Below are 25,466 nucleotides of genomic sequence, written 5' to 3'. Positions count from 1 at the left end.
GCGCGATGGAAAGGGATGTAAAAGTGACGTAGCACGCAGTGCCGCAGGTAGCAAGAAACCCTGGACGGGCGACCGAAGCGGTGCGTGCTAATGACATTAATGCATTACTCGAAAATGCAGTAATGACTTTATTGCCGGGAAGGAGACGGTTCGAAAAGCTTATAAACTTATAAACTGCAATTAGGAAGGCTATGGGTCTATGAAATTGAAAGCCTAATGGGTGACCTTTCGTCGATCGCACATCGTTCGTTGAAGGACTGTTAATCTGTCTCGCTGAGCCGAAGATTTCCCGTCAATAAAATGTTTTTTAGGGATTAAAGGAAAAGGTAAATCGTCCCGGAGAAAGTTAAGCGGACGCAGCACGAAAATTCCGTTGAAGGACGGAACAACAACGATGAATTAACTTTTTTTAGTTTATGTCCTATTCATTCATACTTACTCAATTTGCGGTGTAATAATGAACGACAAACATATGCGAACCAACATCGGCAAACATATTACTTAATTTATGTGAACAATATTAACACTAAACCTACCAAACAATAGTACTAACTGACATGTACTGTTTCACAAGAGTGAGAAGACCGAATTTATTTTGAATTTGTAAAGTTTTTATTATAAAACTTGCTCCAATAATATAACATTCGAGCGTTTTCCACGAAAGAGTCTCGGAACTTTGCAGAATTGCAAAATAAGAAAGTTAGGCGGACGCAGCACGAAAATTCCGTTGAAGGACGAAAAAACAACGATGAATTAACTTTTTTTAGTTTATGTCCTATTCATTCATGTTTACTCAATTTGCGGTGTAATAATGAACGACAAACATATGCGAACCAACATCGGCATGCATATTACTTAATTTATGTGAATAATATTAACACTAAACCTACCAAGCAGTAATACTAACCGACATGTACTGTTTCGCAAAAGTGAGAAGACCGAATTTATTTTGAATTTGTAAAGTTTTTATTATAAAACTTGCTCCAATGTTATAACATTCAAGCGTTTTCCACGGAAAAGTCTCGGAACTTTGCAGAATTTGCAAAATAAGAAAGTTAGGCGGACGCAGCACGAAAATTCCGTTGAAGGACGGAAAAACAACGATGAATTAACTTTTTTTAGTTTATGTCCTATTCATTCATGTTTACTCAATTTGCGGTGTAATAATGAACGACAAACATATGCGAACCAACATCGGCAAACATATTACTTAATTTATGTGAACAATATTAACACTAAACCTACCAAACAATAGTACTAACTGACATGTACTGTTTCACAAGAGTGAGAAGACCGAATTTATTTTGAATTTGTAAAGTTTTTATTATAAAACTTGCTCCAATAATATAACATTCGAGCGTTTTCCACGAAAGAGTCTCGGAACTTTGCAGAATTGCAAAATAAGAAAGCGATCACTTTGACCGCGGTAGGTTTTCAAATAATGAAAAATAATTAAAAAAATAATTGTTTGATAAAAAGTATACGGCATGTGTTACATGAAAACTGAATCAATTTTTTGGTTTAATCCTCTTCGCGATTCATTACGGTATAATTGAGTATAAGAATCATTAAACATAAGAAAATTAAGTTATTAACTTTAATTAAATATAAGAAAATAGAAACTTACGCAAAAGTGAAATCGAACTCAATTTGTTTAAAATAATAATAATAATAATTTGTTTTAAACGGTTAATCCATTCACTGAATTCGCGACAAACCGTGTTTGTGTCCAGAGTTGGTTGCATTGCTATATTTATAAAGCTCTGATGTATTTTCTACGAAAAGGGCTTTAATTAAAAATATAATTGTCGTGATATAATTTAGTAAATACTTTAAAATAGAAAACATATGAGAAAGTGGAAGCTTTCTGAAGGTTAAAATCGAACGCAACGATGAATTACCTCATTTTTCGGGCTAACCATTTACTTAATTTGCGAAAAAAATATAATTTGTGGACGCCATTCCATAACGGTTTAAAAGATTAAAAGGGAGGGGGAAGAATCTGTAAAAACGGGAGAGCGGGAAGATCGGTTTCACAGTCCATCCCAAGCAGCAGCAGTGAGTGGTAGTGACAGTGGCGACGCCAACCTCGGGAAGAGAAGAAATCAGCAGTGGAGCAACGTGCTTGGCCCATTTTAACTACACACAACTGCCGAAATATGATGGTTCATATTGTGTAATTTGTTAATAGTGCGCGTTCTGCTCTTCCATTTTATCGTTGCGCAAAGACAATACGGATATTATAATTTTATTGTCGAATACGTTTTTTACGTAATTTTCATAAGAACAAAAAGCAACATTAGCGTTAACACCAACGTCTACCCTTTTTATCACCGACACAAATCACCGGAGCCTCATGTCTCTCTGCTGGTATTGTTTCTAATGTTTTATACCGCGTCTGGATTTAACCATGGATGTTCAAAATGAGGTATGATATTCTCCTGTACATAATTAACAAGTTTGTTAGAACCATTTCTAATTATTCTCAGCAGTCGTACTGTGCGCCATAGGATTTGAGGTTAGACTCATGGTTGCATATTAAAATTGAAAGTATCGTTGATTATAGAACAAAGTGCAATCAATCTTTCATTTAACTACGAACAATATAACATATTACAGAAAAATTGATAGAAGACATTTGTTTTTAAACAGTGGTATAAGTTATTGTATAAACTGCTACTTGTTTCTATTCATCTTTATTAATATTACCTTTTATCCAGATTTTACATGCAAAAACTTTTCTCCAAAAAATGAAGTAACAATATCATATATTTTAATTTTTAAAAAAATATAACCAGGACAGAACTGCTGAGTATTTATTGATTGACCTAAAATGATTAATGAATTCTACATATTCATTTTATATATGTATTTCATCCCTGTGACTTACATGAATTGCGAAATAATAATTTAACACCTGTGTTTCTTTTATTGTAATGAATTAGTTTTTAAATTTATAATTATTTTCATTCTATGTCTTACTATATGTTTCAGCTTGATTTTCAATTTTTGGATTTAAATGATTTAAATGAAAGTGATAAGAATCATTTAATTGGTATTTTGAAGTCACCTAACATTACCGATGCCTTAAAATTACCATGGGACACAGTTGAAACTAATAATGATATCAATGCTTCTATAACAGAGATTCCTCAGTTACAAAACCAGTGGTATCACAATGGTAATTATACCAGCTTGTTATATATTAACATATATATTAACACGTTGCCGCATACTTTTAATTTAATGATCGTGCTCAGAAACACATTTTTTTCTTCAATTGTTTATGACTGCTAGATGAAATCGAGTGTAAGTTGTATGTTTGGAAGTTAAAATTATCACATTTCACCACAGCTTTTCCAAAAAATCTCTCGAGTACACTACGTACTAACGCTGTTCTTTTTTTTTCATTTGCGGCAACGTGTTAACATAATATTATAATTAGTATAATTGGTACATACAAGATTTCTTTTATGTAGCAATGCCACCACCTCCTTCATATACACAACAAATAATATGTAATGAGTGGCAAGGACCACCTATATATCCTGTTCCAACAGATGCCCATATACAACCATTTATGCCTGCAATGACTTATTCTCATCCTGGATATAATCTTGGTAGTGAAATTCATGATGTCAATTGTAATAGAGAAAATAATAGGAGAAATAACAGAGGAAGAGGTATAAGGAGAGACAATTTCAATCGTGGAATGAATCCTGCAAATGAAATGCAACCAGGATACATAGGAGATCAAGGACAATTTCATCCACAGTTATCCTTCGTAGTCATGTATCCTGATCAAGCTCAACAACAACAATTCTCTGGTCATGTCCATTATCCTTTAGCCCTATATCAGCCAAATCTTCATACTCACACTAATACACACCCGCATGCTCAGCCCACATATGGATATCCCCCATACCATCATCCTTCTAATAATATGAGGTGTATCCGACAAGCAGCGCCTGTGCTTTCTCAACCTACCCAAGAATGTGCAAAGATACAGACTACAAAACCGTATGAAAAACAAGTCCAAAATGTTTATACACCAGTAAAGCAACCTTTTCATCAAATAAATGAAGAGGACAACTCATCTCAGACCAATATAGTCACTACAGTGATAACTGTAAATAACAGTAAAGTTGAACAGTGTAATGACAGCATGGACGACAATACTGCCATCAGAAAAAATTCCAATGCAAATGGAAAAGTACCTCCTGTAAATGTAAAAATTGAGCACAATATTGTGTCAACTGTAAATGAAAATTGCAATGGAGCTGAAAAAAATGATATGCCATGCGTGAATATCAATAGTAGCATTGAGGTGAAGCAAAATGGAGAAACTGATAAGGAGTATAAAAACGAAACTGTCTCTAGTATTAAGACTACGGTTGTTAAAACATTGTCCAAACCTATACCTAAAGGCGAAACTGAAGCACAAAAGGAAGACAATCCTGTAAAAAGTGTACTAGACGAAACTGTTAGTAAAACATTAAATAACTCATCTGTTACAGCTAGTAATGCTCCGGCAGCTGCAATTCCTGCTACATCACCCCCAAGTGTATCTAACATATCTTGGGCAAGTGTCCTGAAAAAGGGAAACACAGATGCACAATCAACCCTATCGAATTACAAGCCCACAGCACGCATTAATCCAATACCTGTTAGTTCAATCACAGAAAATAATGTAACTACAAAAGTACAGGCACAATCAGAAAAGGATCAACGTACAGGCACATCAGGTTTTACGAATGATAATGTGCAATCCAGTTCACAAAACATGATAAATAAGAAGAAAATCGTAGTATCCACAACAGTGGGAAATCGGTTTAATCATGTTCTGGCCTATCAAATGGGTGGTAAGTTTCTATTAAATGAAATGAATGAAGTACATTTTCTTAAATACGACTTACCTATTTAAATGCTTTATTTCAGAATTTTTATTAAATTACCAAATGGATAAACAAACTGTGAGTTTGTTACCTCGTGGATTAACGAACCGTAGCAATTATTGTTACATTAATAGTATATTACAAGCTTTGCTAGCTTGTCCACCTTTTTATAATCTTTTAATGGCTTTGCCACATCCTAAGACTCCCAGTAAGACGTCTTACACTCCACTTATTGATAATATGTAAGTAATGTTTTTGATTACACAGTAAATTTTTTAGTTAATTATAGTGTCAATAAATATTGCATATTATTCTCTTTTATACAGGATTAAATTTGTACACGAATTTACACCTTTGTCAGATGGTGCACGATTGGCCAGAAAAGACAGAGCAAGTAAACGAGGGGAAGACACGATAGTAGATATACAAAGCGGAGTGGCCTTCGAACCTTCATATGTATATACAATGTTAAAAAACACATCAGCTGCAGGCGTATTTTCTGTGGAAGGGCGCCAAGAAGATGCAGAAGAGTTCCTTTCGTGCCTTCTGAATGGTATCAATGATGAAATGCTTGAAGTACGAACATTTTATTTATTTCGATTATATTTAGTAGTAGTATTTGGACTATACAACAGAAATAACCGTCACTGATTTCTCTCTTTTAGCTTATTAAATTAGTAAATAATGACCAAAACGTAATGGCTAGTGTTGAAACTAATATAAACTATAACAATGGGGAAGAAGAATGGAAGGTACGTTTTCGGTTTCTCGATTAAATTAACATTTAATTGCGAAAAGACAATATTAATCGCATTGATTACCGTAGGTTATGGGCCCAAAAAATAAGGGATCTATTACACGTTGTACCGAATTTGGTAGATCACCATTGTCCGATATATTCCGTGGGCAATTAAGATCAAGGGTCTCACGAGTAGGAGAACAACCCACAGATAACGTCCAACCCTTTTTTACGTTACAACTTGATATCGAGGTATTCTTTTCACTTAAAAAGAATTTTATGCAGCGTGTCTCAGCTAAATGGGATCACGTACATTGTTTCACTGTGATGTATTAACCAATTGATTCGTATTTAGAAAGCTGGATCTGTGAAGAGCGCGCTTGAGATTCTCGTTGGAAAAGATCAATTAGAAGGAATGACATGTAGTAAAACAAAGCAACAAATCGAAGCTTGGAAACAAGTAACTTTAGAAGAATTACCAGTCATTCTTATATTACACTTAAAGTGGTTCGACTACAAACTTGATGGTTGCTCAAAAATTCTCAAAAGTGTAGAGTTTCCAATTGACCTGAAGCTAGATAGTAGTAAGTACTGTTATTAAGTTAATGTACTGTTGTTTTCGTATGTGTATACTAAACTTATCTCATTGCAGAATTCTTATCGCCAAACGCTATAAAAAAATTGAATCCGAAACAAAAACACTACAAGCTGTTTGCTGTTACTTATCATGATGGAAAAGAAGCGACAAAAGGTCACTATGTTACGGATGCCTTTCATGTTGGATACGGTGGTTGGGTCAGATATGACGATAGTTCATTAAAAGGTGTTTCAGAGGGTAACGTATTAAAGCCAATCCCTCCCAGAGTTCCATATTTATTATATTATCGCAGATGCGATACTATCGGGAATAATCAATCGAATAGCGGTAAAGCGCGTTAGAAAAAGAAGGATTAAACGTGTAGGTGAAACTATATTTTAAGTCGAAAAAGAGGCAACTTGAAAGAATGGCTTTTACAGTTTTGTGATTCTTGTTGATATTTATATCTAAATACAGAGAGTGTTTATTATTCAATATCATGAGAAACAAAAAGCTATTTCCTTTTAACATGCTGTACTTCCATCGAGTATTTGTACTAAGATTGTTGTTACAAGGTTTATGCATAGTTTTCTTGGTACACGAAATAAAAAGACAGTTAACGTTGAAGTTGAATAAGAGTTTTGATTTTGGCACTCATAGTTCTATTGAAGTTACATAATTAAGCGCTTACACATTACATTTTATAAAAATATTAAATGTCGAGATCTCTTGTACATATCTTTCTTATCTGATTGTGAGTATACAATACGTGAGAAACAAAATATATACATAACTTTGTAGAAAAGAAGACGAAAAATATAGATAAAAGTTTTTCTACTTTAATGACAAAATTTCTATGAAATGCAAATTTTATATATATCTGAAAAAGGACATCTTATGCCTTAAGTTATTTTTGTATATAACCTTCCCGCGCTCTTATAAGTATATATTCCAACTTGCCAATAATTTCTTCATTTGATTCTGTGAGACTTTTAATGACATTTTATTTGCTGGAACTCCGTTCAAACATTGTGTTCTTCTGCTTCCAGTATTGGTTCTTTTAATAATTAGTTTCTATATGTAATTATGACTGAAAATGAATGGAAAACGCTTTCAAAGAAAAAGAAATAATTGGTAAGATGGAATAATAACACCAGTAGTAAGGGAGATTGTATAAACAATACCGAATTCGTGTACAAATCTACATTGTATACGTTAGATTTGCATCTTCAATTATTAAATTTTTGATATAAATAGAAGAAAAGCAAAAGAAAAAAAGGACTAATTCATATATTCTTAATTTTTTACATGTTTATTCATGTAAAAGTATATTTTCTAATTTTTATAATAAATTTGATGGAACAATAATTTAAAGAATTTATACTCGATTAACAAGTGATTGATGGTATTATGCCCATTATATTGTAACCAAGCTTGAATTATTTCAAGATTCTTATTAAAATGTGTGTTATAAAATTACAAAAATTAATAATTAATGGATTGAAATTTAATTTCATGTAAACGAAATGTTAATTATTTCTTTTCGATTTTGCTTTAATGCAAGTATGGTTTTGTAACTTTACTGTTTCTTTCCCTCCGTTAACGGATTGATTACTTTATAAATTTTATAATTTAAAACAAGTAATATTTATATGCGAATGTAGTAATTTAATAAAGCAGCAAAGTTATAGAATTCCATTGCAAAACATCTTATATACAATATTTACATGTTATTCACCAGATAATGTAGATAAGATATGTTTTAAGTAATATTTTACAGTTGTAATTTATGCGACAGAATACAAAGTAATAATTTTCATTTACTTCCTGTGGAATTGTAAATATATATATCTACAGTTTATAGAAACTAATAAAAGTATGTATATATGTTATGCAAATTTGTTCATCACTTATTTGAAAATATTATATAAAACATTTACATACACTTAATTTATTATATTATTACTCAATTTTAATACCAAACAGTGTGTTTCAATAAATAAAGAATGAAAAATTATCTTGGTGGTGTTTCTATTATCTATTTATATACAGTTTATTTAGATGCAATATATTCAACAACTATCATATATTTATCATACATTTAAAATAAATACTATAATAATTAATAATATTAATTACAATATCCTTAATTTTATTTTTTGTTAATATTAACCCCTTGCCAATCGCGCAAATTTGACATCTGTTCAAAAAATGCTTATCTGGTTTTCTTCATAAATTGAGCGATTGCGTAATTCTGATGTAAAAGTGAATTCAAGTTGTAGTAAATGAGTTTTTTATTTATAAAAATAAATTATTCGTACATACATACACAAAATTTTTTTAAGTTGTATGTTTATGTACGATTGTCAGATTCTCTCGTGATTGTCAAGGGTATAGTTATATATATATGATCTTTTATAAAACTACGCATCAGTTAGGCATTCCAGGCCTGAAGCGAGTAGGGCATAGGGTCATTCTCGCTCTCGCTACTTCTCAATCTCACTCCCTCACTCTCATTCGTGATCCAGGCCTGGAAGCAGGGATTCTATATCGCACCTTTAGCACCAAAATAACGAACAGGTCTCAGGGTGAGGATATGACGACAAGTACATGATGCGAAAATCGTGCAACGACAACTGTCGTACCTCCTCTCATACGGAGCCTGTGCCATGTAACGTGGATTTTGATTGCGTCGTATCTACAAGCTGGGACCTATCTGCCATTTTGGCGCGAAAGGTAGGATCCCTGCCTGGAAGGCCTGGTAGCATTATAAATACGAAAATAATTGTTAAACCTAAGGGACAAACAAGAATTGGTAACAGCTAGAAATGTGGTAGACAAACTTTGCCTGCAAACAATTCTGAGATTACTGTGATCCACAGAGCTAAAACAAAAAGTATGTAAGAATTTCCAACTTGATGAGAATTCGGTAATTGATATGGTTGCCCTCCAATTTCAACTATGTGAAAACCCATCGGAAATATAACTGCAGCTAGACAAAACAACACCACTGAAAAATAATTACACATTCAATGATCAATAAATATTTAAAGATTTTTATAAAATGGTTATGTGCACTATAGGAGCTTACTAGCTGTGAATCCAACCCATCTTGCATAAGGAATAACATTGCGATCCCAATGAGAACTAGCTAATAGAATTATTGTTGCTGTTATCAAAATACATCCAATGAAAATACAAGCGAGAGCCATTAACCATTCTGGCTGTAAATCTGGACTATAACAAACCTGGGGTCTATTATACAATGTCATACAGGACCACATTAACCCTAATCTTGTATCTCCTATAAAGAATAAAAAGATTAATAACATCAGAATAAGACATATATATTTTACTTCCACTACAACTTTAAAAGTTGATTTGTACATGTTATTGTTCCTAAAGATTAATACTGAGTAACACAATGTAATTACACAATCACCAGAATATATAAACTATTAAAATAGAACATAATTTTGAAGCACTCACCACCAACATCAGTAATAATCCAGTCTGGCATAGCGAGACTAATTATTGCAGATACATCTGCGACAAGAAATAATGTCCCCGAAATAAGGGTTAATTTATCCATTTTGAAATAATAATGCTCAGTTTATATTGACGTAATAAATATATATGTACTTATATACACACAGAGATCAACAAATATTATTGTTATAAGGGCATTATGTTCTATTTAATAATCATGCTTTTAAGAGAAAGTATGTTTTTTGATCAACTTGTCACTCTGCAATGTAGACAGTTTCCTAACCTCAAAACTTAAAATTTGATCGCTATAGACAACAACAATGGCGGAAAATCTCACAATCAGTAGCGTTGATAAGAGCAGGAGAAATAAAAAAAGAACAATTTGATAGATTTCTTTCATTTAATTCCTTTCATTTAATATCTTCCATTATAGAATGTAAATTTCATAGGAAATCATTTTTCAAAAAACAAAATTGTTAATTTTTATGTACATTTCTCACATAATTCATTAATCCTTTATATACAACTGTGTCGTATCCAATAACGTACCAATTTTATTAAATTGCATTTAAAGGGTATTGGAATATATAGCACAATTTCGTCGCTTAAATTTTTTACAATTTGGTTCGATTGGTATAAATGGTTTATGACCTGAAATATAAATAAAATATATTTGTAAAGCTAAAATCCTATACATATACCAATTTATAATTCCAATTTGTAGTTTGTCACTCACTGTCATCTATACATTCTACATTAGCTGTTGATGATAAATTGTTCAAACTTTCTTCGATAGCTTCTTTACTATTATTTATTTGTCTATCCTGCTCTTCGCTATTACTCTTAGGAGATAAATTTAACGGTGATGTCCGATTAAAAGAATCGCCGGTTAAACTACCATCAAACGTAGAATTTAAAGCATTATCCTCTTCAAATGAAATAGAATTATCAATAGAGCCTGATACTTGATCATAAGATGTATCTATCTGTGTATCATAAATGTATCCATTTGATTTCATTTCCTTCGTATTGCTCATTAACTGCAGTAAAACGAATGGATCGTCAATCCCTAAAGTATTACAGAACCGTGTTGTCTGATTATTTATCAATAATTTCGGTGATTCCATTAGAAGCTCTGAAGCATCAGGATCATATGGTTTTGTAGTCTGTGTGAAATTCAATGGAACTTCTAAACAATGATTAAATCTCTTCAAAATAGCTTCCTTTTCCTCTCTAGTTGGCGTAAACACCCATCTGTTATTGCCATATTGTCCAGGCATATAATGGGTACCACTTTTTACACTTAACAAATGATTTGTTAAATATAATATCGTCAACCATTCCAAGTCATAATTTAGTTTTAGTGGTACACTTTGGTCATGTTCTAATTCGAGTATTTGAAGAAACTTTCTTTTTGGAAGACACTTGTCTAAAGCTAAAAATTTAGTCACCTTCGCTCCATCTTTTTCAGGAACAAGAGCGGCGAATTTACAGTGTAAATGTGCAGAGAACCAATAGTTTGGATAATGATATTCCAAGAGTTCCATACTTGGTGGACTACCAAGGCAATTATTTTCGATATCATTTCTATAATAAAAATATGTAAAGTAACAATTCACTTTGATTTGCCAATCAAGTATCCACTTAACGCATTGCAGACCAGTAGTTTCATTGCTATAGTTATACTTTACACTTTAAATGATAACAATGAAAATTTGAGAATTCTTATGATTGGCCACAAGATCTAGAGAATTTTCATGATACGTCTGTAATGTATTAAGAGTGAATACTTTAAAAGAGTTTTTATTAATTCACCTGAAAAATGGTTTTCCTTTTAACAAAATATTCTCATCGCCATACTTGGTTATCCCTGCTGGCCAATCATGGGATAAGAAAATATCAATATTGCCACTAAGCTACAAGGAAGAAATCATAATAAAGGAACAATATTTTTAATAAAATTCAATGTAAAACATTTAGATTGAAAGTTCAACCTTTGAAGTACCTGTTTTAATCGATATATTTCCAAGTTCCTAATGTGATACACACTTCTGATCGTGTTGTCATTATATGGTGGTTTTTCATAGTGGCCTTGCATTAAGTGTTGACCTTTATAAATGCCTGATAAGCCAGCAATTCTGATACCACCTATTGATACAACACCGGCATATCCTAAATAGTAAATATTAGGTGCTACCCATCCACCGTATGGTAGTTCCTGGAGATAATTTGATGCTTCATGATTACCACCAATAAAAATTGTTAGCACAGGAGCAACTTTTTCTCCGGAATAATATCTGCAATGCATTATTTAATTAAATCTGAACTAAAGATTCAACAATGAACAACATAGTTAAGACACTCTGATATAAAATAGTTTAAATGAATTACTTACTTATAAAAAGTACACATACTCTTATACTTATCAGGTACAGCCATACAACTGAGATCGCTTAAATTTCTCGTGGACTGAAAATCTCCACAGCAAATGAGCAAATCTATTTTTCTTCTATCAGCTTTCTCCATCTCATGAATAGTATCGTAAATAATGTCTAATTCCCCGTGAGCACATCCCTCTACAGCGATCCTCATCTTTGCTTCCACACGTAGTCTTCCACTTTTACAGCAAATAACGTCTATTTCGTGCTTATTTGTCTAATTAATAAAATATTAAGATATCATGTACACAACTTAACCTAACAACTTTCTGATGCAGCCGCCATTTTGAAGCTAATGACACGGTGTATGTATATACGATACGTATGCACAGTATGTACAAGTAGTACTTGAGTATACCTCGAGTTTTGCAAGACTATCCGGCCGCAGCGCGCTCCGTTAGTAAAAATAAAAGTAAAAATTTCATTGTTCTAATTGGCTGACGATTCAATGCTAAGACAGGATTTATTGTGGAATGGATGCGCAGTAAAATGGTGGGGATGCTTGCAAGAGCTAAGCGAGGTAGAAAAATTGTGCAAAACGTAAGGTATTATGAATGTGTGTTGTGCATATTGTACTGTAATGGAAATGCATCACGTTCGTTGCTATAACAACGATTGTACATACATTGTATGTATGTACATGCATATGTACATACACTATTGTGCACCGTGAAATTATGCTGTATACCATATTAAGTGTACAGTGTTGTACATATGTGTACTTATATGATATATATGTAAATAATGTTAAATGCGAACACTAAGACTCATATTTAATAAACAATTCGTTTGGTTATGTGTAGGAAATTCTCCTAATTAATATAATTCTGTAATCAATCGAAATACTATGTATTAAAAAGTTATTTATATAAGAGAAGGTCATTATTTCATACTGGTTTTGTAACCAAATATGCAGACAGAAGGTATAGAATAGACAAATTTGGAGTGACATATTTGAACTAAAGACACAATGGGTGATGCATTGGATTTTTTTACAAAATATCACAATATATCCAATAAACTAAAAAAGTAAATATATCATTACATGTTATATCTTTTATAAGTATCTTCTTATTGATTTTAACACAAGCAATTTGATTTTAGACGATTCTTGAGGAAGCCAAATGTTGCTGAAGCAAGTGATCAATTTGGTAAATTACATTATTTGCAGTGTATATTGATTGCAAATATATATTCCAAGATGTACAATAGCATTCACTTTTCAGGAATCCTGGCTGCAGAATGTGAGCAAAAAGAATTATGGCAATATGCAGGCTTGTGTTTATTAGCTGCAGCTAGGTGTCAGGGGACATTAGATAATATATTATTTGAATTAAATTTTTTGATCAAAGCAGGTAGAGAATTTCTTGTGGCGAACAAGAAAGAAAAAGATATAGGGTGTCCTCCTGTTGGACAAGAGAATACACAGGTTTATAATTCTTTTGTATTTTAACTCATAATCACATATAGCATATAAAATATTGGATCTTTAATTATTCTTATTAGGCTGCTATAAGTTGCTTTGGCCATGCTCTAGCACGTTGTCAGAATCAAACAGGATTTAGTACAATGTCTGCTGGATTAGCTTTAGAATTGGCAATAGCTCTAGGCCCTACTCCAGCAGGTATACAACAATTATACAAAGCTATTGGCATTTTTCCAACTGTAAAAGCTATTAGTACATTGGTATCTTATCATATTAAGCAAGGTAATTATTTTTTATTATTATTATGATTACTTGTGACAACTGAATGAAAATACTATTTATTTAGGAGATTATGTATCTGCTCTACAAATTATTAATGAGCTTGTTGAATTTATTGAAATTTATATCAATACGGGAGCAAAAGGGAACTACAGTGTTATACTACATAGGTATAGAAAACAACAAGATCGTACAATTATGTTTCATTGTAGTAAGAAATATAGTAATTACACTCATTTGTAGGTGTGAAGTAACTAGAGTATTACTGCTACTTATACTTCAACCATCACCACAAAGGCTAGCACCTTCTTTGGCTCAAGTTCTGGAGAAGTATGCATGGATAGAAGAATCTTCAAACGTCGGTGAGTTACTTTACACTGTTTTTCAAAATGTTCATTATATACATTCTAATTATACAACAAAACTGTTTTACAGACTTCAATATGAGTGAAGACGAATTGCTACTATTACAATCTTTAGTATTGGCATCTCAATCGCATGATTACCAAGCACTACTGGAACTGGAGGGTGAATTGTGGCCCTACTTGGATGCAGAACAAAGAGAGTTATTGCATAAGTTAATTCAAGTATTAACGACACAATGAATAAACATTGTAAAGACAATAAAAAAAGGGAAAAAAAGCTTTGTAAATACTTTTATAAACGCACCCAGCGTTTTATCTTTGTCTGTTTTATAATGGTCCAAGAATAGATTGCTTTGATTAAACAAATTATTGCCTAAGTTTAGTAGATTTTAATGAGTCAGTCCTGTACAAATCGTCAAAATGATGCAACCGGTAACGGTTATGGGATCCGTACGTGTGCCATCGTCGTTTCTATTACCGCCACGAAGAAATCAGGCAAACGGTGTGGCGGTATCGGTGTGAAAGGAAGAACTTGTTGCAACAGAAAGCAAGGACTCGGGAGGGTCGAGGTTTAAAGTGTGCGTGCCTCTACAATGATTCGTATGATGGTATTGTGGAAGAGGGGATACCTTGCGTTCCACGAATACTAAACTCTGCTCTCTTATACCAGAAGACGAAGCAAGTGGTTGGGACGCAGTCAGTGATTACGCGGTCGCGTGCTCGAATCCTTCTGTACCAACTTGACGTATTCGTTGCTTTTAATCTTTTTATCGAGGTAAACAACCATTATGTACAAATTTTATGAAAAGAACATTTGTACAAACAACAACATTTGTACATTTTGTACAAAATAAATATATCTTGTCGCTATATTTATATATTTCGAAAAAATATAAAAGATTTATTTTTTATTAAAGCGGATTAAGTAATACATCCTGTATTAGTTAGTACTGCAAAAATATTTTAAATGCACCACATGCGTTTGAGCATACCATTAATATCGAATAATTTTTTTCTAATTATAAATAATCGTGTACTAGTACTATTGTTACAACTATTTTTACTGAATTTTGTTTTCAAGAATATCATTGTTTCACTTCTCGAAGCACGAAATTTTTTAAATTATTGCGAGATGAAAATGTTATTAAATTAAAACAACTTTAAAATAGTAGTCTGATTGAATGTAATTTTATATTAATTGTAGAAGCGTGTATTGAAAAAAGCAAAATTAACCATACGCGTCATAATTATACTAACGTACCACGTGTGTTAACGACCTTGAACTCCAGATAGTTCAGTACAGGTGAACGTCCGAAGCACCTGTACTTTTCGTCTCGCACGTAAGATCGTATTTACAAACTACTTTCACTAATTTTTTTCTTTTAAAAAGATTTTAAAGGATTTTTTCTTTTTAAAAAAGTTATACTGTAATATTTTATATGTAAAAAGGATACGAATTTTGAAATAGTATTTTAATAATCGTGCTTGAATTCTAGGATGAGCATAAATTGGAGAACCATTTTCGTGACCGGCGGTGCCGGTTACATCGGTAGCCATTGCATCGTTGAACTTTTGGAAAGTGGATATGATGTTGTAGCGATAGATAATTTTGCTAATAGCGTTACCGAGGGTTGTGGTGACTCTGCGGCTCTTAAAAGAGTTGAGCAAATAACGGGGAAGAAAGTTACTTTCTACAATTGCGATCTTATTGACCGAGATAAACTGGAAGCAGTTTTCAATAAGGTACTAAACAACAGTGGGAATAACTAAAAATTCTTTAAATTATTTTGATTAATAATATTAATAAATATTTTTTACATGCCAGCACAAAATTGATTGCGTGATCCATTTTGCGGCAATAAAGGCGGTCGGTGAATCGATGCAAGTTCCTCTCCACTACTATCGGAATAATATTATTGGTGCTATCAATTTGTTAGAGGTAAAATTTAAATCAACAAACTGTTAAGTAATGATAGATGACTGTTAAGTAATTGAACGATCATTCTATTCAGGTAATGAAAGTTGCTGGATGCTTTCAATTAGTTTTCAGCAGTTCTTGTACCGTGTACGGAGAGCCGAATGAACTTCCAATTACAGAGGATCATCCTACTGGTAATATTACGAACGTATATGGCAGAACAAAGTATTTCATTGAAGAGATGCTTAAAGATATATCTAGAGCCGAGAAGGTGCATTTAAACCCATTAAATTTAACTCATAAAGAAGAAACGAAGATTAATAAAAAATATCTCTTTAAACAAGATGTTTGATTTGCTTTTATTCAACAGAATTGGAATATCATATCTCTAAGGTACTTCAATCCAGTAGGTGCTCATCCCAGTGGCTTGATTGGAGAGGATCCTACGAAACCGTTTACGAATTTAATGCCTTACATTGCTCAGGTAGCCTTAAGGCATAAGCCTGAACTTGTTATATTTGGCGGCGATTATCCTACTAAAGATGGTACAGGTAAGTAAAGTATGGACTCTTAAAAATTCTTACTCCAATTGTGTGTAATACATCTTCGGTCTTCGCATTTGTTCACAGGTATACGTGATTATATTCACGTAATGGACTTGGCAGCTGGTCATGTTGCAGCGCTAAACGCATTACACAAACGACACCTAAGGTTAAAAATCTACAATTTAGGTACCGGCAATGGTGTGTCTGTACTCGAATTAATTAAAACTTTCGAGAATGTCACAGGGACGACGGTGCCATATGTTTTAAAGGATAGGAGAGATGGTGATATAGTGTCAACGTATGCCAACACAGATTTGGCAGAGAAAGAATTAGAATGGAGGACCAAGTATAATGTTGAACAGATGTGTAAGTTAACTAATTTATTTACTATGTGTATCAAAACAATTTTCTAAGAATATTTCTAATGAACAGGTGAAGACTTTTGGAGGTGGCAAACAAAGAATCCACATGGCTATCGTACAACAGTTAAAAATGGTATTAGTGAGCATGTAAATGGCACATCATAATGATATAATTGAAATGTTGTATAATGATTAATTTATGATAATAATAAAAAAGAACAGTAACATCGAAATATTTATTGTTTCACTATATATAATTTTACTTAATTAATTTATTTACATCCGTTTTACTATTATTTTGAGCTTCTTGTGAGTCCTCTATAACTGTATAGAGTGACAAGTGCTGAAATTTTAAAACTTCAAGTCCCCAACTTGTCCAGTTGGGAAGTAAATACCTTGCAAATATTTCTAAACACTTTGGCTCATGTGGAAGATATTCTTTCATGACTTCTATAATTTTGAGTTGTATATTTATGTATGATCAATTTCTAATTATTTTATAAAAATTAGTATCATATACTTACCAGTAAGAGGTGGTTTGTGAGAATGTACTGCGCTTGGAACACTCATTATTAATTTTCCATCAGGAATGTTTATTTCATTGTTATTTAATACAGATCCCAGCAATAGCAATTCGTAAGGCTGCTTTCCAAGTGCTGAGTTAAAGTTGCATATTGTATTTCCTGCTTGGGTGACCTGAGATATAATTTGAGTAAAATAATAGATATTGGTAAACCATTGTTTTTAAGGATCTTATTTTTTAATAACTACACTTACTTTTATCCAGTACCACTTTGCTTTAAAAGTTATACCCCATGATGGAAATATATCATTAAAAATACTGTTCAAATGAGTGGGTGCATTGGTACACCATATTGCTACAAGTCCATTTGCACACAATAACTTCCCAATTGGTATCTTGGCCAACTCCTCGTTGTACATCATTTTATAACTGTTAACAGAAGAATATAAGACTCAATTCGCGTAAATTATAAAATATATTTGTAGCAGATAGCTATTGGTAATACTTTGTATTTCATACTAAAATGCATCAACATTGTCTTAATATTGTATAACAATACTTTTATGTTGAAAAGTTGCATCTAAAATCTTATTTACCCATATGTTTGAAAAACTGAGAACAAGGAAAACTTATACTATTATCAAAGTCCTTATTCTCATTAAATTGTTCAGAAAGTTTGTTTTTTTTCTATTGGCTTATACTGAACCATACAAGATCACCTAGCTTCCAGATATTTGGTTTTTTTCCTTCTTATAGACTTGTTCCACCAAGGAGGATCCAACAATATAAAATCATACTGATTGTTCAGTTCCAATTTCTTGTTAATATCTCTCACATCATAACAATAAAATTTACATTTCTTTGGAAATGCATATTTCTTTTCTTTCGTTCCAGATATAATAGCTACTTCTGCATCATTGCAACCATAAAAATATTCTTCCTCCATGGAAAATGTGTCCTGATAAAATTTTTGTGATCCTAAGCGTGCTGCCTCATTATTATTAGGAATAACATTAGAAACAAATAAGCCTTCTGTTTTTGCGGACAATATTATTTGGTTAAATGCTTGTTTAACATAATCGATCTATAAAATACACAACGATAAAAATTATAGTTATATAGTATTCTCGAACTAAAAATTCATGAAATTTTCGATAGATCTATTTACATACCTCTTTCAGATCTTCCGCTGGCAAGAGCTTCGATCTTTTTCGTTTCCTATTCTTATTTTGTAACAAATTTTCTTCGTGTCGATCGAGTTTAGTTATTTGATTCTGACGTAAATATTGAGAATTAATTTCGAACAAAGTCTCATTGAAAATTAACTTATATTGGGTGTTGCAGTCCTTTACATTTTTATAAATATCATTAAGATATCGCAAATGGGATATTATCCATCCCTCATCTGTACTAAAAATTACACTCATAGTTGGCTTTGATACACTGCCTTAATCATTACAAGCAATCGTTTACTTTTAATCCATTCAATCGTCGACATTTCTTCTCCTTTTTGTATGCACACATCTTATAATGGATCTCTGAAATGCACCCACACCCTATTGTACAATAAAATGAAGATTGTAGTGGTAGAGGGAGTAAGGGAGAGGGAGCTAAGCTTCTGCTTCTGCTGACTGAGTTAGGTCATGCTTGTGTGTATGTATGTATTAGTCTATTGAAGATCAGTCTGTTGTCTGTCATACTAATAGGAGAGTGTTGTGTCATACATCGCGTATATAGTTTTAACTATATAAATCACCCCACGTATTTTGTATTACATATTTATTTTAAAATATCGTCTCATGCTGCATCCAGCGTGATCTAACGTTTCTAGTTGGATATTGTGACTACATATACAGCAATAAAGACGTAAGATATATTGACTAAACTTTGAGCCGGTTCAATTGATAAATTGCCATCCGTGTGTTTTTCGTATTTGTATTGTAGAGTAGAATAGAATAATTTATGAACGAAAAATGTAGAACGGCATACAACAGTATTGTTGTATGAAATTTATATTGTATACAATTGAAAGTTAATTAAATGTTTCAGATTCCCATAAGCGTCCAGTTTTCATTGTGTTGACTGTAGATACAAAAGTGCAAAAACTATTGTTGAATATAGATTGTCAAGCTTGAAAAGTATCAACAAAAATGTGCAGTATCATACACCTAAGTAATATAATGTGTTGCGAAATAGTATTATATTCAGTGTCCCTCTTCGCACAGAGTTAATAACATTCTTATCTTCTTCCTGAAAGAAAAAAGTTAACAAGCCTAAAGGTTCCCTTAAAAAATGCATGGATTTCTTGAACTAACTTTAAGCAGTGCTTTATTGTGGATGGTTTTACAAGCTATCTGGAGCATTTTAATCAGTGGTTTTTATTATTTTTGTGTACCATGGATTATTTGGGGTACTGTAGTCATTATGATTGGATTAAAAGTAGCCAGAATTCCACCGCCAAATTTACAGATAAAAAACGAGGTGCTTGGAGTGAATCCTCTTTTACCAAAAAATGATAATAATATATCCAAGGATCATGGTAATGGAGAGCAGTTTTGCATGCGAGTGGTGGCTCATCGTGGTGGAGCATATGATTATCCTGAGAACAGCTTAACAGCCTTTCGTAAAGTAAAATCTTACATTAAATCAACGTTTTTCTTTTCACATTTATTTTTTGTTATAATTGAACTTTTGCAACTTTGTAACATAATTGTAAAAAATTACAATTGAATTACCCTATGAATTATAATTATAAAATAACCTAATTAGCACAATTATGTTGCTTAAGTATACAGGTTTAACTGTACTTAGTTTGGAATATTAGGTATATTTGTAGCAATGAAAATTGCTAATTGTTGCAAATGTTAATACAAATACTAATAAAGTAGTTACTAACAGAAATATTACTATTTTAACTGTTTATTTTTTATAAATATCATTAAAAGCAGAATAATAATTACGATCTACTTTACAGAGCAAAGAGAAGGGTTGCAAAGCAGTTGAACTTGATGTATTCCTTACAAAGGATAATGTTCCTATAGTATTTCATGATCCAACAATTGATAGAACTACTGGAAAAAATGGACGTATAAAAGATATGACATGGGATCAATTAAAAGAGTTGGATATCAGCCAAAATCATCCACTCAAGTAATTACTTAATAATTTCATTACAAAACGTTTGTAATAAAAAACAGAATTTTAGATACAATTGTTACTTGTAGAGACAAGTTTATTAATGGTGAAAATATTCCATTACTTGATGAAGCCTTGGAGATATGTTTAAACAATGATCAAAGGATCATACTAGATATTAAAGAAACTAGAACAGAAATTGTGCAAACAATTTTAGATGCATATAAAAGATATCCAAAATTATATGAGAGAGGAATTGTGTCCAGTTTTAACCCTATCGTTGTATACATGGTAACTGAATATAAAAAGATTTAACGATTATTATTGATGGTTAATAATTGATAGGTAGATTAAATAACAATTCTGTTATTATAGATTAGAAGAAAAGAACCGAAAATTGTTGCAAGTTTAGCATGGAGACCACATTATTTTTCAAGACTAACATATTCTGCATTTGAGAAACCTGGACCAATGCGTTTTAGGAATCCAATTAAACATTTGGTGGCTTGTGTAATTGATTATGTTTATACATGGGCATTTTACCATTTTGTGTACTATGTCACAGGTGTTTCACTTGTTTTGTTACATAAAGACACGATAAATCAGTATGTACACATGTCTTTATGTTATTTCTATAATACATGTTAATTAATACTACGATATTTCATTATGGTTAATCTTACAAAGAACAAAATGTTTTTTCTACATTATTTATTTTAGGTTCATTATAAAAGAGTGGTATAATCGTGGTATTCGTGTAATGGCATGGACAGTAAATTTACCATCAGAGAAATCGCATGTCTCACGTTTACTTAAAGTTACTTACATAACAGACACATTATTACATGAAACAGATATGTAATACCATACATACGATATGTGTTGCAAGTGAGTGTATTCTATTGGTATATAAATCATTATTTTCAATCATCTAGTCTATTCATCGATACGATGAAACGTATTTATATATACATGTTACAAAAAATTTCATGTTTAATTTAGTATAAGAAAGAAATTCTTTTTATTTACATCAACTTTGAAAATATATGCACTAAATGAAAACAAATATTCATTTACTATTTTAATATGTATACTGTATTGTATATGTTTAACTTATATGTATTAAGTGTAACTTTATGTGCACTTAAAAATGTGTAAAAATAATTTATTATTATAATGCTTAAAAATTTTTATGAAAAAATGAAATTCACGCACAAAATTCGACTAATAAGTTAGAACTAATATTTTTTAATTAATTATAGACTTGTATATAATATCATTCTCATTCTCTTTTAATACAAAGAAATTTATTCCAATCTTTGCACCGATGCATAATACGTATTTCTATCTAATAGTTAGATGTAAAATACTTTACCAACACTTCATGTCAGTTACTTACAAACGAGTATTATTTAAAATGCATGACTTCATGATATCTATATTTTCTTGGACGGAGACATTTATTTCATAAACATCAATTTTGAAGTTACGAGGCACTATTCCTAATTTAAAAGTTCGTCACACGATAGTAGTAAGTTTACTTTTACGGGATTCCATACCCTGAATAAGACCTGTTAATAAATCTTCCATTTCTGTTGTAGCACGTTTTAATTTGCAGTTATCGTTAGCTACATAAGAATCTGCAACAATGATTTGTATAAAAACACTTATCTATAACAAACAAGTTTGTGCTGCCACAATGTAACTTACCATCCAGTAAACAATCGTCTGCAACCATATTTTGCAACCTGTCTAGTATGTCATTTAAATCCCCTTGAATATTTTGCAAACTACTGTGTTGTGAATGCTTATCAGGCCGTTGAAGTGAAGATGGTGTATTATCTCTGTAAATACCCATAAGGGAGTCTGAGATAATCAACGGCGATTCGTTCTCAGTGCTTGGTGTCACTGTTTTCATTGAATATTTTTCTTTCTTCGACCCAGAATCATTCGATCCCAACCATTGCGAGAAGCCACTATCCATAGGATTTATTTCCGATCTTTTATTACCTATAAATTAAATATATTATCTTAGAATGACCATAAAAATACATACCACATATAATATTAACAATGTACCTCCAATCCATGTACTCAGTTCTATGTGAGTTGGTTCTAGCGCATTACCAAAATTTGTGCTTGTGGAAGCTTCTTCGACATCATTGCTTTCTTCGATGATACATTCTCCAGATAGTGTTGGATTAAAATTATTTGGTTGTAATATATCTGTATCATTTAGATTTGAACTTTGCTCGATATTTTCTTGCCGAATTATTGGACTCAACTCAAAATTTATGGGTAAAGCAGCTAATCTTGATGATAAGGGAGGAATCATTGGTGTACTTTGCATGTAATTAATTAGATGAGGCATGTGAGTCCTATCAGCAAACAAATATTTCTAAAAATAGTTAAAATAAGATTTCAATTATTTTGCAGTAATTTTTAAAATCTTCTAAATAATTAAATTTATTTTACTTTTAATATTTTTAAACGTTGTAACTGTGATTCAATGGTAGCTCTATGCCGTTGAAGTCTTTCTGCTTTAGTACCTCGTATATCAAGTAATTCAATTTGCAATTGTTTATTTTCTTCTTCTAGATGAGTTATTATGCTTTGCAGTTCTTTTTGTGGATCGTTTAAAACTCGTCTTCTCATTGTACTTCTTATTGATTCGTTATCTGTGTGTCCTATTTCGTTGCTGTAGCAAATATTAGGAAAGCATTTTTAATCAGAATACCTCAAATAAAAAAGCATATGTTGATTTATCTCTCTCTCATGCTTACCTAGTTATTTGTAATGTTTGATCTTCTGTGTTCATTTCAATTGACCTGGTAGAACACAGTCTTAATTTATTCCTTATTAGTTCAATAATTAACTTCGTTATTTCACGATTCGATGTCTGAAAAATATTTATATTTATTATTTTGTATAATAGAAATAAAAAATATGATCTTACCTTGGTACAGAATTCACGAACTGGATGCTTCAATTTATGTTTTCCTGATACTTTACCATACAGAAAACATTGTTGACACTGGTGATATGCTGTACACTTCATGCATGTATAACGAGGTCCTTGAATAGGTGTTATTTTGCAGGAACAGCACCTTATATTGTGCGTGACTGAAGTAAAAGAAATTTTTACGAATCTCATACAATATAAAATTATTTATAGATATCATGGTATAACACGTACTGTGCTCTACTGATTTAATGCGATTAAATGTTGTTATCCAAACAAGTAAGGGAGGTTCTTGCATAATCCATGCTGCAAACTCTGATTCTGTGACTCCAAGGCATCCTTGAGACTATCATGAAATTTTATTAATTAACTATAAATCGAGTATATTTAAAAGTTGATTTTATTATACCTTTGAAAAACAATTATCAATATGTGATTGGATATTTTGATACCCATAAACAGCACATTCTCCTAGCATTTCAGTTATCTTACAAAAATTTGTTAACAATGTGTGTAAGCTGGCTTTAGACAAGCATGCATTATGATCAGCTAATTGTTGATAAAAGTAACCATACTTTTCTTGTAATCTTCCAGAGCTCATTAATATTAAAGCAACTTTCACAGAAAATACGGAAACACTTCTAGTATATTGTCTACAAAATTGAAAAAATTTGTAATAATTATATTATACTAAGTATAAAATGTACAATAATTGAGATAACATACTTATCAAATGTATTTAAGATATAATCCACTGCAAGTTTTGTTGTATTATCAACATCAAAATTAGTATTATTCTCCTTACAAGCTGCAAAGTAAATATCAGAGAGAACATCTTCAATTTCGCTTGGATCTAAATTCACACAATTTTCTGTTATTGAAAGCCTATGTCGCTCAAAAATGCCAGCAATTAATTCTAATTGAATATATTGCACTGGAAAAATAAAATTAAGTTATTATCGAGTAATATTATTTTGACAAATATTAGTATAATATTGAACTAACTACTAAGTTCTTTGTGTAAAATTTGCATTTTTGCTGCAGTTCTATAAGATGCATAACGAATGGCATTGCATCCTTCAATGGTTCTGATAATATTCTGCATTTTCAAATATTTTTTTCTATTTCCTGACCTTAAAAGAAACAAACATTTCATTATTACAATCATTGAAAAATTAAAGTAATTTTATTTAATTGTGTATGTAAAATAAATTTCTTACGCTATTAGAATAATCTATGTTTACAGATATATATAATCCTGATAGCTTTTTGACGTAGAAACACAACATAAAAGCAGAACAATCATATTGTTACACATTCTCGTCAAAAAATAAATGCCCACAAACTCTGAAACAGATTTTATATTACTATTTCACTAGTATTGCTACGAATTTTTTAAACAACATGTTCAATTATATTTTTATTACTTCATACATTTTATACTAATAAAATAAAGTACAACGCATTTTTCGTTCGTAAGTCTTCTTGAAGCATAATACATTCATTCTTCATTTTGTAATTAATATAGCATAACTGTGAATAAAATGTTTTAATATTCCGCTAAGTCACGTTAAATAGATTCATGTAACTACAATTCTTTTATGACTTTAGTAATTCCTAAATAAGAAATTATAATAAATATCATACTTTCTGTCATCGCAACGTAATTTTACAATTTAAATATCGATTCATGTAAACAAAATAATGTTGTCATACTTTAATCACGGATACAGTAGATTAAAGATAGACAATCGAATTTTTTCAGGCGTTAATTAACTTTGTAACATTCAAGAAAGAAAACAAAAGCTTAATT

General features: G+C 31.5%; 7 protein-coding genes across 15 annotated transcripts; 4 read left to right on the top strand and 3 right to left on the bottom strand.

The window, feature by feature from the left end:
• Window positions 1-2,030: 2,030 nt before the first annotated feature.
• Window positions 2,031-6,838, top strand: Usp10 (ubiquitin specific protease 10). The gene is made up of 9 exons (XM_033469490.2): window positions 2,031-2,428; window positions 2,995-3,181; window positions 3,480-4,862; window positions 4,939-5,137; window positions 5,222-5,471; window positions 5,561-5,647; window positions 5,722-5,886; window positions 5,990-6,218; window positions 6,287-6,838. Exons 1-9 carry the CDS (start codon window positions 2,411-2,413, stop codon window positions 6,571-6,573), a joined length of 2,805 nt encoding a protein of 934 aa, XP_033325381.2. The 5' UTR covers window positions 2,031-2,410; the 3' UTR covers window positions 6,574-6,838.
• A 1,387-nt stretch (window positions 6,839-8,225) lies between these two features.
• LOC117219932 (lariat debranching enzyme) lies at window positions 8,226-12,437 on the bottom strand. 2 transcript variants are annotated; one of them, XM_033469498.2, is made up of 8 exons: window positions 12,096-12,437; window positions 11,706-11,997; window positions 11,516-11,616; window positions 10,808-11,287; window positions 10,250-10,352; window positions 9,701-9,818; window positions 9,303-9,515; window positions 8,226-9,221 (listed from the first exon to the last, which is right to left on the bottom strand). In XM_033469498.2, exons 1-8 carry the CDS (start codon window positions 12,290-12,292, stop codon window positions 9,034-9,036), a joined length of 1,692 nt encoding a protein of 563 aa, XP_033325389.1. In that variant the 5' UTR covers window positions 12,293-12,437; the 3' UTR covers window positions 8,226-9,033. The 2 variants fall into 2 exon arrangements, with proteins under 2 accessions (XP_033325389.1, XP_076381044.1); XM_076524929.1 differs by lacking the exons at window positions 8,226-9,221; window positions 9,303-9,515; window positions 9,701-9,818 and having other exon boundaries at window positions 10,082-10,351; window positions 10,437-11,287.
• A 292-nt stretch (window positions 12,438-12,729) lies between these two features.
• LOC117219931 (40-kDa huntingtin-associated protein) lies at window positions 12,730-14,585 on the top strand. 3 transcript variants are annotated; one of them, XM_033469496.2, is made up of 8 exons: window positions 12,730-13,167; window positions 13,243-13,289; window positions 13,365-13,382; window positions 13,491-13,567; window positions 13,645-13,846; window positions 13,911-14,013; window positions 14,087-14,205; window positions 14,279-14,585. In XM_033469496.2, exons 1-8 carry the CDS (start codon window positions 13,109-13,111, stop codon window positions 14,446-14,448), a joined length of 795 nt encoding a protein of 264 aa, XP_033325387.1. In that variant the 5' UTR covers window positions 12,730-13,108; the 3' UTR covers window positions 14,449-14,585. The 3 variants fall into 3 exon arrangements, with proteins under 3 accessions (XP_033325387.1, XP_033325388.1, XP_033325386.1); XM_033469497.2 differs by having other exon boundaries at window positions 12,731-13,167; window positions 13,494-13,567; XM_033469495.2 differs by having other exon boundaries at window positions 12,736-13,167; window positions 13,365-13,567.
• Window positions 14,586-14,645: 60 nt separating this feature from the next.
• LOC117219928 (UDP-glucose 4-epimerase) lies at window positions 14,646-17,266 on the top strand. Of its 4 annotated transcripts, XM_076524936.1 has the most exons (9): window positions 14,647-14,786; window positions 14,882-14,983; window positions 15,413-15,548; window positions 15,705-15,951; window positions 16,034-16,147; window positions 16,221-16,397; window positions 16,497-16,677; window positions 16,756-17,037; window positions 17,104-17,266. In XM_076524936.1, exons 4-9 carry the CDS (start codon window positions 15,706-15,708, stop codon window positions 17,196-17,198), a joined length of 1,095 nt encoding a protein of 364 aa, XP_076381051.1. In that variant the 5' UTR covers window positions 14,647-14,786; window positions 14,882-14,983; window positions 15,413-15,548; window position 15,705; the 3' UTR covers window positions 17,199-17,266. The 4 variants fall into 4 exon arrangements, with proteins under 4 accessions (XP_076381047.1, XP_076381051.1, XP_076381049.1 ...); XM_076524932.1 differs by lacking the exon at window positions 15,413-15,548 and having other exon boundaries at window positions 14,646-14,786; window positions 14,879-14,983; XM_076524934.1 differs by lacking the exon at window positions 15,413-15,548.
• Mettl4 (Methyltransferase like 4) lies at window positions 17,256-19,125 on the bottom strand. Its single transcript, XM_033469491.2, has 5 exons — window positions 18,729-19,125; window positions 18,276-18,640; window positions 17,811-17,985; window positions 17,558-17,729; window positions 17,256-17,483 (listed from the first exon to the last, which is right to left on the bottom strand). The coding sequence occupies exons 1-5, from the start codon at window positions 18,981-18,983 to the stop codon at window positions 17,293-17,295; spliced, it is 1,158 nt and encodes a 385-aa protein (XP_033325382.2). The 5' UTR covers window positions 18,984-19,125; the 3' UTR covers window positions 17,256-17,292.
• A 121-nt stretch (window positions 19,126-19,246) lies between these two features.
• On the top strand, window positions 19,247-22,430 carry LOC117219929 (glycerophosphodiester phosphodiesterase 1). 3 transcript variants are annotated; one of them, XM_076524938.1, is made up of 7 exons: window positions 19,247-19,422; window positions 19,606-20,184; window positions 20,531-20,706; window positions 20,781-20,982; window positions 21,067-21,296; window positions 21,412-21,579; window positions 22,293-22,430. In XM_076524938.1, exons 2-6 carry the CDS (start codon window positions 19,849-19,851, stop codon window positions 21,551-21,553), a joined length of 1,086 nt encoding a protein of 361 aa, XP_076381053.1. In that variant the 5' UTR covers window positions 19,247-19,422; window positions 19,606-19,848; the 3' UTR covers window positions 21,554-21,579; window positions 22,293-22,430. The 3 variants fall into 3 exon arrangements, with proteins under 3 accessions (XP_076381053.1, XP_076381052.1, XP_033325385.2); XM_076524937.1 differs by having other exon boundaries at window positions 22,047-22,430; XM_033469494.2 differs by having other exon boundaries at window positions 21,412-22,430.
• Window positions 21,386-25,363, bottom strand: LOC117220139 (dystrotelin). Its single transcript, XM_076524928.1, has 12 exons — window positions 25,088-25,363; window positions 24,874-25,000; window positions 24,659-24,786; window positions 24,380-24,587; window positions 24,063-24,306; window positions 23,888-23,999; window positions 23,648-23,814; window positions 23,475-23,590; window positions 23,167-23,389; window positions 22,771-23,089; window positions 22,402-22,701; window positions 21,386-22,331 (listed from the first exon to the last, which is right to left on the bottom strand). Exons 3-12 carry the CDS (start codon window positions 24,756-24,758, stop codon window positions 22,210-22,212), a joined length of 1,911 nt encoding a protein of 636 aa, XP_076381043.1. The 5' UTR covers window positions 24,759-24,786; window positions 24,874-25,000; window positions 25,088-25,363; the 3' UTR covers window positions 21,386-22,209.
• Between the last annotated feature and the right edge of the window lie 103 nt (window positions 25,364-25,466).

Source organism: Megalopta genalis, chromosome 10 (genome assembly GCF_051020955.1).
Source record: "Megalopta genalis isolate 19385.01 chromosome 10, iyMegGena1_principal, whole genome shotgun sequence".
NCBI lineage: Eukaryota > Metazoa > Arthropoda > Insecta > Hymenoptera > Halictidae > Megalopta > Megalopta genalis.
Note: the sequence above shows the minus strand (reverse complement) of the source record. Positions and strands in the feature narration are given on the sequence as shown.